Source organism: Grammomys surdaster, unplaced genomic scaffold (genome assembly GCF_004785775.1).
Source record: "Grammomys surdaster isolate TR1022 unplaced genomic scaffold, NIH_TR_1.0 125098, whole genome shotgun sequence".
NCBI classification, from domain to species: Eukaryota; Metazoa; Chordata; class Mammalia; order Rodentia; family Muridae; genus Grammomys; species Grammomys surdaster.
This window is the reverse complement of record NW_021620001.1, coordinates 800,484-811,200: the sequence shown is the minus strand read 5'-3', so window position 1 is coordinate 811,200 and position 10,717 is coordinate 800,484. Positions and strand designations below refer to the sequence as shown.

Sequence of the window (10,717 nt, the reverse complement as noted above, 5' to 3'; positions counted from 1 at the left end):
GGGAGGGGGAGGGGGAGGGGGAGGGGGAGGGAGAGGGAGAGGGAGAGGGAGAGGGAGAGGGAGAGGGAGAGGGAGAGGGAGAGGGAGGAGAGGGCCTCCCTCTCGTGCTTGGGCAGCCAAGCCCTTTGTGCAGGTGGTTGCGCACATGGGGAAGCAAGTCTCAGAGAGGTCCCTGGCAGGGTGCAAGGGGAAGGGAGCGAGCAGGGTCCCAGACCGCTGCTTTTCAGGCAAGGCGCTGGAACTAAATGAGTCCATTCTGCCTGCAAATGACATGGAGGAGGCAAAGGGGGAAGGCAGCGAGCAGGGTCCCAGACTGCTGCTGCTTTCCAGGCAAACCGACGGAACTGAGTGCGTCCAGGCGGCCGCAGATGGCAGGGAAGGAGCGGAAGTAGCATGCGAAAGGCTGACCCTTGGGAGAGACATGCTGTGGACTATAGTTGGGAGCCGGCGCTCCTGAGGCAGAGAGAACAGTCTGTCCAGGCCTGGCCTGGGATACTCAGCGATGATAAACTGTCTCGAGAGGAGAGGGGGAGTGCCTCATCCAAGGGGAGCAATCGTAGATCGAGGGTTCAGGGGAGAACAAGGTTAGCTCATAGCTCAAGAAATCTTTCTTGGGACCATGTGGACAAGAAATCTTTCTTGGGACCTGGCCAGTGGGGGATGGGGAAGCTTACCAGTTCTAGGCTAGGCTAGTGAGCGTGGAACCTGCAGATATCCGCTAGAGTCTCAGCAATTCCCCCATTTTGGTTTAATTAAAAAAAAATTAAAAAGAGGTGTGAGGTTGAGCAGGTTTTATGGCTAAGAGAACCTGGGGTGGGGAACAGACAGAACACATGGAAAGGGTATGATGGAGGTAGATAAATGCTCGGACATAGGGAATTTCTTTCCAGTTACCAGACTGCTGGCTGTATGTGTTAAGACTCCTTAAAATAATTGGGTCTAGGGTGCCATTAAGTGGCCATGGAAGGCCTCAACTCAGGCGTTAATCTTAAAGATTTGAGGTTTTTTCAGTAGACAACTCAGTGGGGTACCTGTGGGTACGGACGAAGATGATGTGCCCATTGGGTGATTGTGGCTGTTACCAAATTATCAGCCGGTGTTCTGAAAGAAAAACTGATAACGAAAATTAGGCTCAGCCTAGATAATCAGGTTGTCACAAGACTATCTAAGGGCCTTGCCAGAGCTAGACAACCAGAAGCTAGTCTGCCAGGAAATAACCACCTAGTACTAGGATTTCCAGCAGCTACGAGAGCTTGGGGGGGGGGGGGAGCTATTTCTGAGAGGGAAAAAAATCACCCAATAGGCCAATGTCCTAAGTTGTAGGTCAGCTAGAGGCCAGTCATATGGACTGGGGCCATGAAAAGCCAACCCCTTAGTTCAGGAAACACTGGCCAGGCGCTAACTGGGCTTTCAGGGTCCCTCCCGCCAACCGGAAACTCCTTGCCAATTAATATGCCAGAGTATGTTTGCGAGTTTGTGCAGTCTGATATCAGGAAAGGTGGAACCAACCGGGGGTTCTTTGTGCCTGTCTTGCTACCCAGCCCAAGTGACAGAGCACCGCGTGGGGGCTGTGGTGGCACAGCTCACGTGGTGGAAGTTTGGTGAGCCTCGCAGCAGTGGATAGGGCTTGTCTGCAGCAGCGGATGTTAATTCACGTGCACGGTGATGGCGGGTAGCAGCAGATGAAGTCTGCGTGGTATAGCAGTGGTGGCCGTGGCGTTGTGTCCATCCTGCATGGTCACAGCAACCGGAGCCAGCGGCTGCACAGGTCTCGAGGTCCCTGAAGTCTTCGTTCCCGGGTTTCGGCACCATTGTTAGATTTTCGCACGGGGGGGGGGGGGCCGCGCCCCCCCCTGGGGGGTTATTTAGGTTGGAGAGAAGAGAGCGAGAGGAGAGAGAGAGAGCAGAGAGAGAGGTAGAGGAGTAAAGGCCAGCCATGACCACGTGGAGAGAGGGGGAAGGGAAGGGGGGAGGGGGCAGAGGAGAACCTGCAGGCAAGAGAGTAAGGGAGTAAGAGAGTGAGGAGGGGCCAAGCAGCCCCTTTTATAGTGGGCAGGCCTACCTGGCTGTTGCCAGGTAACTGTGGGGAGGAGCGTACCTGGCTGCCAGGTAACTGTGGAGGTAGAGTTTAGACAGAATACTAACAAAACCAGTTTATTTTAGTAGTCATTTAAATTATTTTCAAATTCCAGGAGGCATGAATTCTGAACTTTAACTGGATCAGAGAATGTTGATCATAGTCAAAAGATAGTCCTTTGGTTTCTATGAATGGAAAACTTCATATATAATAAAAGGGTTTTATTTTTCTAACGTGTGACCATCTTGCATCATGGTAGATAAACAAGATTGCTTTCCTTAGTCTGTGGTAAGGGCTTCTGTATAGGAATCAGGTTATCATGCCTAATATTAACAGTGTCAAGTCGAGGTACAGTATGGAAAGGTTAAAAAAAACCTGTCCCATCTGCTGTTACATGTTGTTAACTCCCTTAGCAGACGTTAAATCATTTCAAGTACAATAATAGTGTGGGAGGTAAATTAACTAACCATTAACAATCTTATAAATACACAATTAACATGCCAGCGTTTATATGACACATTGATGGGGCAGCAGTAATTTTTGATTGGGAGTTTGCAGACCTTTGAGAAGCCTCGGGCTGTTGCTTATTCAGATAGGTTTTCACAGACTGCAGGTGAGGGCTGCTGGTTGGCTGGAGAGCCTTGGTGTGGCACTTGGAAAGGAAAGGAACTGAGGGCTCTTGGTAAGCATGAGCTCGAACACAGGTACTTAGTTTTACTTGCAGGTCCTTAGGGAGTGGTGAAGTACAGAGAGGGCTCAGTGTTTAGGATGAGTTATTTGAAAAAAAGATAAAATACTATAGTTATGGAGTTATAGCTGAGGTTGCATAAATTAGTAAAATTTTCAAAAATGTCCTGGTGTAGGGTTGGAGGCATAGCTAGAGGCAGGGTGCTTGCCAAGCATGCAGATAGTCCCCAGGTTCGATCTCTAGCATTCCAGCCAGTCAGCCAGGCGGAAGACGGCTTTAGACCTAACTTGTTATGTGAAGTAAGAGCTCTGCTGTTTCAGGTCGAAAGCACATGAGCTCTTACATTCCTGCCATGTGGGACATTTCTGATGGTTTTCTTCCTTCCTTCCTTCCTTCCTTCCTTCCTTCCTTCCTTCCTTCCTTCCTTCCTTCCTTCCTTCCTTCCAAAAAATCTTTTTCAATAATTATTATAGATTCTGCTTTTTTTTTCTGTTGTAAAAAAAATTACTATAGCATTAGCAGAGAGTAGCTAAGGGTCTTGTTTATATCTGAACACATTTGTGTCTTAAAGCTTTTATGAAGACCTAGGAAGAAATTTCTCTCAGGCCTTAGAACCCAAATAGCACAGCAATGACATGTTTGTTTACAGATAGTTTATGGTGACTGTTTGTCACAATGGGTAGGACCTGTGCTCTGAACAAGTTTCTTAACCATTTTTTTATGCCTTTTTTGTTTGTTGTTGTTTGCTTGTTTGTTTTAGAGACTATGTTAGCTGGCCTGGAACTTGCTGTGTAGACCAGGCTGGATCTAAACTCACAGAGATCCTCCTGCCTCTGCCTCTGAGTGCTGGGATTAAAGGCATGGGTTACTATGCCTGATGATAGCAGCAATCTTTAAAAGATTGTTTTGGTGGTTATATAAATTAATTCATATTAAAAAGATAGAATAATTTCAGCTTTTGCAGTCACTTAAGGTTAGGTGCTGCTAGTTCCTTTGGCTTCTGGAGTTTTGTGGTCTAGTTATAGCAGATGTACAAAGTTCTTTGGATGCATTCAGTTTTATCCTGAATCACTGTCTCTTGGCCACTTTCCCCTGTTCTGCATGTATGTTTTATCAAGCTTCATCTCATGCCTTTCTAGAAACCTTTGCCAATCAAGCTTGGGAGCTTGTGTGCATAAAGTTCTTATTAAAGAGTATTCAGAACTGGGCCTGGTTGCTTATGCCCAGTTCTAAGACAGGAAATCCTCCTGGTTTGACGCCAGCCTGGGCTACAGAATGAGATCCCAATCTTAAAATGATTTCTCAGACCTGATATTCATCAGAATCTTCTAAAAATGATCGCCGTTTTAGACTATGTGCTGAGTTACTACATGCAGGGTCTTTGATTATTATTGAACATAAATAGATGTGAGAAGTTGTATGTAGTATCCATGTTATACCAGGATCCTCTTTTAATAGAGTAGTAGGAACTAAGCACATATGTACTAAATATCTTTTTATAAGGAGACCAACTTCATATATGAAAATTACCTGTTATTTTTAAAACTTGGAAAGGTAACACACACATGTAATCCTGGCACGTTCAACATAGGGAAGAGGATCTGTAATTCAAGGCCAGTCTCATAGCAAGTTTGAAGCCAGCCTGGGCTATATGAGACCCTGTCTCAAAAAGAAAAAAAATTGTTTTGGAATTATCCTCACTCTGCATAAATGTCCCTATTACTTACTTTTTTTTTTTAGTAAACAAATATGCTTTAAAGAAATACTAAAAACCCACACTATTTTATAATTAAAATTTAGACAAAAATGGTTAATTTTGTTTCACTTAGTTTTTTCCCAGATTTAATTTTTTTTTAAATTAAAAGATTTTCAGTTGTAGTAAAATGTAAACAACATGAAATGTATCATTTTAACGACTTCTATATCCAGCTCAGTGGTATTATATATACTCACAGTGGTTTGCAGCCATTACCGCTGCCCATCAGGAACTTTTTAGACTGAACAGTACTGAACATCTGCCCAGTCCTCCTTCCTCCAGCCCCTGGCAGCTAACAGTGTCCTTTGTGTCAGTAGGAAATGATGTATGCTCTAGGTGGCCCATGAGAGTACACGGTCTTTGTGACCTGCACATTTCACTCAGTCATGTCCTTAGGCTTCGTCATCCACTGAAGCATCAGTATTTCTTGGATTTTAAGACTAATGCTATAGCCAATGTATGTGTCACATTTTGTGTCACATATCCTGTATGTATATGTTTCTTTTTTTAGTAATATTTGTGTGTGTGTGTGTGCATGCATGTTCTTGCATGCATGTGTGTTTATCTGTGTGTGTATGTGTACATGTGGGTCCATGTGTGCAGAGGCCAGAGACATTAGGTGTCTGGTTCTGCTGTTCTTTACCTTGTTCTGTTGCAATGTGGCTGAAGCTCACATTAAGCTGCTGACCAGCAAGCTCCAGGATCTTCCTGTCTCTGTCCTCCATAGCACTAAAGTCACAGCTGTATGTAGTCATACCTATTTTTTAATTTTAACTTTATTTAATTTTATGTACATTGGTGATTTGACTGCATGTAAGCCTGTGTGAGGGTATGGGGTCCCCTGGAACAGGAGTTACAGACAGTTGTGAGCTTCCATGAGGATGCTGGGATTTGAACTCAGGACCTCTGGAAGAAAAGTCAGTACTCTTAACTGCTGAGCCATCTCTCTAGCCCCACCATCCCTGATTTTTTATATAGGTGCTAGGAATTTGAACTCGAGTTCAAACCATGGTCCCCAATAGCGTTCCATTGCGTGTATGTGTCAGGGCACATGGACAGATGTTTGGATGTTTAGGTTATATTTAGATTTTCAGTACGTGAGGTTAACACTTATGCTCAGTTACTCACTAGGGCAAGTTCTAGAGTGAATTTCAGAGAATGTTTATGTTTTATATTTTGATAAACATTACCAAGTTTCCTTCCCAAGTACCCATTTTCAATCCCTCCTATTGTAAATGAGAGTGTAATGTCTCAGGACACATGCCCATTTTAGTTCTTCAAAATCTTTTTGCTCTTTGTACAGTTGAACAGGAAAAGTAACTTGATTTCATCTTTGTTCTGAACATCTGTTTTAGAAATCAAATATACCTTCAGGTGATGCTTAGCTGTTCTTAAGAGATTTTAAAAAACTGTCATGGTTCTGAAAAGCAGTATTGGCATAAGTTGACAGTGTCCCAAGGTGTCAGATTTGAAGGGCACATTGGTGAGAAGCTCTCTTTTCTATGTTAAGGAAATGTGATCCCTTCTCTCTAACTACAAACCTGACATGCTCAAAGGGCTTATCTTGACAGCAGAGTTGGATAGTCATTGGAAGTTGGAAAGTGACATGTATTGAATGTCCTGCTTGGTGTAGCATCTTGTTGCTGGTGGGATGTGGTGCTAAGACCCTTGTCCTTATGGAGACGCAGGCACACTGCATAGGATCCCAGAAATGACACCCCCAATAACATGTTTCCTAGGGAAGTCCTGAGGAAGTTCCCTCAGCTGGTATGGATCAGTTCACACATTCATCAGGGTATGGAGTCATACTGTCTAATAGACTGCCTGCCGGTACTAGGGTGTGTTGAGTTCTCTCTAATAAAGGATGAAGTTGGGGAGCTAGTGTGCCTCCTCAGAGGTGCCTAACCCATCCCTCTGATGTTTGTAAGCTGCACTGGAGCAGATTCACTTCACTAGAAAAGAGTTTTCTTGTTGTTAGAATATTGTTATATTTTTTATTTTTATTTTATTTTATTTATTTTTTTTGAGAGAACTTCAGTGTACTTTTTCTTTGCTCTTTGGGTTTTGGTCCCAGAACACTCAGTAAACATTTTTTTTTGGGAAAGCTAAATAGGGTGAAGGTGAAAGGCACAGCCCTCTTGCCAGCAGCTAGCTGCCTTTCTTTCATGGAGGGAAGACTGCCACAGAAGAGCTTGCAGGTGGCCATCTGTGACTTGATAGATCAGTCTCTTTACAAGTGATTCCATGCTTCATGCTTCCTCCATGGTTATAGAAAAGGCTTCATTTTTACAAGTGGAATTTAAATGCTCACTTTAAATTTTATAATTATTTCATTGATACATTGACATTTTAAGATTTCAGAGATCAGTTATTTCAAAGATGTGTGACACTTATTGCATGGTATTGGAGGCATAGGAGATATGCATAAAGTTTTGTTCAGGCATGTGGTACTTAGCTTTGCATTTCTCATTAGCCTCTGAGAGAGTTGTTCATGAACCAGATATGAAGAAAAGAGAGCAAATATTAATGTGATTATCTTGATTAGCAATGTACTTCAATTAAAGTTGCTTTTAATATCAGTATCTTTTAAGATCTACTAGATCAGCAGTTTTCAAACTTGGAGTCATGACTCCTTTGGGAAACCTCTGTTTCCAAAAATATTTACAATTACGATTCATAACAGTAGCAAAATTACAGTTATGAAGTAGCAACAAAAATAATTTTATGGTTGGGGAGGTCACCACAACATGAGGTGTATTACTGTATTAAAGGGTTGTAGTGTTAGGAAGGTCAAGAACCACTTTACTACTTAAAAAAAAAAAAGAACCGCTGTACTAGATAATATCAGCAGAATGATGTGTTACCAGGCAAAATTTAAAAAAAAAAGTCAATTAGCTATCATGATTTATATCATTAGATTTTCTCTTTCTAGAAGAAACAAATGACAAGAGTCTTTCATCTTTTATCCCTCTCTTTTCTTTTTCCTTATCTTTCTACTGGGAATCAAACCCAGGGCCTTGTACATGCTAGGCAAGTAACCTACTATATCCTCAACCCCAATGGTAGGTATTTGTGTACAAATGTGTGTGTGTGTGTGTGTGTGTGTGTGTGTTCAGGTGCATATACCCATGTGTATGAGGCCAGATTAGGACACTATTCTGCTGTATAACTCTCTGCCTTATTCCCTTGAAATAGGGACTTACTGCATCTGGAGCTAGGCTAACAGCTGGCAAGCCCCAGTTGTCCTCTTGTGTCTGTCTACCATAGCCCTGAGGTTATAGGCAGTGCTTTTTCTGTGCCCAGATTTTAAGATTTATTTAATTTTATGTTTATGAGTGTTTTGCCTGCATATATGTATGTACATCAGGTTTGTGATTGGTGCCTATAGAGGTCAGGAAGTATCAGAGCCCGTTGAATTGTAGTCACAGATGTTTGTAAATCACATAGGTGTTGAGAATCACACCCAGATCTTCTAGAAGAGCAGCCAGAGCTCTTCTCCAGCTCCCAACACTTGCATTTTTATCTGGGCTCTAGATATTTAAAACTAGTTTGGTCTCTAGGTTCTACTTCCTAGCCACAATTCGCATTATTTTCTGTTGAATATTTCCAGCCAACTTAGAGAGTTCCATCTAGTCCTTGGAATAAACATCATTGCATGTAGTTTTAATAGGATCAAGGAAGCAGTTCTTATAATTGTGTTTCTAAAATAAGAAATTAATCTTGTGGCAAGGCAATTATGATTAGTGCATTTTATTTTAAAAAACATAATATTGTCTTAAATCAAAAGAAAGAAAAATGTTTATTAAGCATAGTTACTTTGATGATAAACTTTTATAAAATCCCCAGCCACTCAGAAAGCTTCTGGTCCCTTTAAACTGACAGCCATGGCTGAAAACTACCTGGCAGTACCTGGCAGACCCCCATCTCCCCACAGCATCATGAGCGGGTACATGGATTAGAGGAAGAGGGAAGGAAAACATCTGTTCCCATAGTGCTTCCTTGCTTTGAATGGCCCCGCTAAGTGTTGCTATGATTTGTTTGCAAGAGAGCCACAGGCCCTAGTGCTTGTAAGGATTTCCTTTCTGTTTAGATTTAATTGTTCAAGCTCCTGGGTACAGAGATAATGTTGGTTTTCAAGGTAGAATTTTACCACGTTGAGTTTGTTTGAAAAAATGATTCAGCCATTTTCTGCCTGATTCTTAAATATTGCTGTGTGCATCATGTTTCTAGGTAGGTGAGCCTGTGAAACAGTATGAAGAGGAGAAAGTAGCCTTTTAAAGAGACTGGCCCACAGAAAGGATGGCCTTCTTGGACAATCCAACTATCATTCTAGCTCATATTCGACAGTCACACGTGACCAGTGATGACACGGGAATGTGTGAGATGGTTCTCATTGATCATGACGTTGACCTAGAGAAGACTCATCCTCCGTCAGTGCCTGGAGACAGTGGGTCAGAAGTTCAGGGAAGCAGTGGTGAGACGCAGGGCTACATATACGCCCAGTCTGTTGATATTACCTCGAGCTGGGACTTTGGTATTAGAAGACGCTCAAACACAGGTAAACTCTGTCTTCTAGTTGTGTCTTTGTAGCTTCAGATCAGTAGTCAGCCAAGAGATCGTGGGCAATGTTGGAGCAGGTTCACTGGGGGGTCTCTGTGTCTAATTGAAGACTGTGGCTGAGCATCTCCTGTGTGAGTGAGTGGAAGAGCCTCTGGTATGGGGCTGTCGGAAGTAGACAGGAGAGCTGTGTGTAGGTGGAGTTACCTCTACAAAAGGAAGTAGGCCTGTTTTGAGACCTTAGTGCCACCAAGTTTCAAGTCAGGTTCCTGGAGGAAGGTTCCAGGGTGACAAAGAACTCTAAGTATGGGAACAGGCTAGCCCAGGAGTGTAAGTCATCAAAGTCAATACAAGAGCAGGCTAGCCCAAGAGTGCAGGCCACCAAAGTCCTAGTTCCTAGAGGAACAATGGAATGTGGGCCAAGACGGGATTTAATAGGAATTTGTGTACTGGCTGAAAGAGGAACAGAAATGTCCCTATTTTCGTACTTTTCTTTTCTTAGGTTGATCACTAACCTTTAATCTGAGAGGTTTGTAGATGCTCAACTTTGGCATATCTATTTAGCCCTTAACTGTTAGAAGCTTACCATTGTCCATTTTACAGCTGACAGTGCTTTTGTTATCTTTCAAGGAGAATGCAGTGTGCCAGTGCTTTTATTGAGAGAGACAGAGAGATGGGGAACGGAGGAAGAATACATACATACATGCATATATATTAGTGACAGGGTATTTTAGGGATCATTTTTAGAGCATTTTAAAATAAAATCAGCATCAGTAGCAGTAAACTCTTAATCCTAAGAAAAGGGAGTGGCAAGAAATTGAACAACATTGAAAATGTTTATTTTCGTGGTGCAAATATAAAGTGTAACATGGGAATCGGTGACAAAGCTGGGTACACCTCACAGTGAAAGACAACATCGATGTTAGATTCAGAATGTCGCGCCTGTGTCGTCAATAAAAGTAGTTTGCCCTTATGATAAAAATAACTAATATCACTTCCCAGCATCTAGAGGGACTTTTATCAAAATAGGGTTTGAGTACAGGTTTGTCTATAATTTAGAGCCATTGATACTTAGTGCTATAGTTGGAGCGTCCTCGCAAGTCAGTGTGACTGTATTGTCTGTGACAGGCTGTATAGATTTCACCAAGATTATGCTGCCCAGTGATAGCTTTATGATATTACTGTGGCTATACTTTCCATAGTTATTAATTACAGTGTAATGTGTTTTTCCTCAGTGGATTTCATTAGATAAAGTGACATCAGAATGCTTTTGCAAGGCAGGGTGGCCATGGTGACGCACAACTCTACTCCCAGCACTTGGGAGGCAGAAGCAGGCAGATCTCTTCTGAGTTTGAGGTCAGCTTGGTCTCTAGAGCTAGTTTCAGGACAGTCAGGGCTACACAGAGAAACTTTTGTTTTGGAAAAAAAAATCAAACAAACAAACAAACAAAGAATGCTTTTGCCAGCGTAGTTTAAATTTCTGGCAAGATTATTTCCAGTGTTCTTCTACAGTAGTGCTAAGGAAGGAGTGGTATGGTTTCCCACCTTGAAAGTGGTTGTAAAGAAAATTTATTTTCTTCCCTCTCTGCTAAAAATAACTAATATCACTTCCCAATCGGGGCGGGGGGGGGGGGGCGGG

General features: G+C 42.5%; 1 protein-coding gene across 5 annotated transcripts in view; it reads left to right on the top strand.

Moving 5' to 3' along the window:
- The window catches only part of Mapkap1 (MAPK associated protein 1), a 203,429-nt gene that overhangs the window by 10,161 nt on the left and 182,551 nt on the right, over positions 1–10,717 (top strand). For 3 of the 5 annotated variants that reach the window (XM_028785079.1, XM_028785080.1, XM_028785081.1), the window contains exon 1: positions 8,750–9,079. In XM_028785079.1, the coding sequence (XP_028640912.1) occupies positions 8,821–9,079 (259 nt within the window). In that variant the 5' untranslated portion in view covers positions 8,750–8,820. Of the gene's footprint in view, positions 1–8,749; positions 9,080–10,717 lie in introns of those variants that run through there. The other 2 variants (XM_028785078.1, XM_028785077.1) reach the window with 1 other exon arrangement.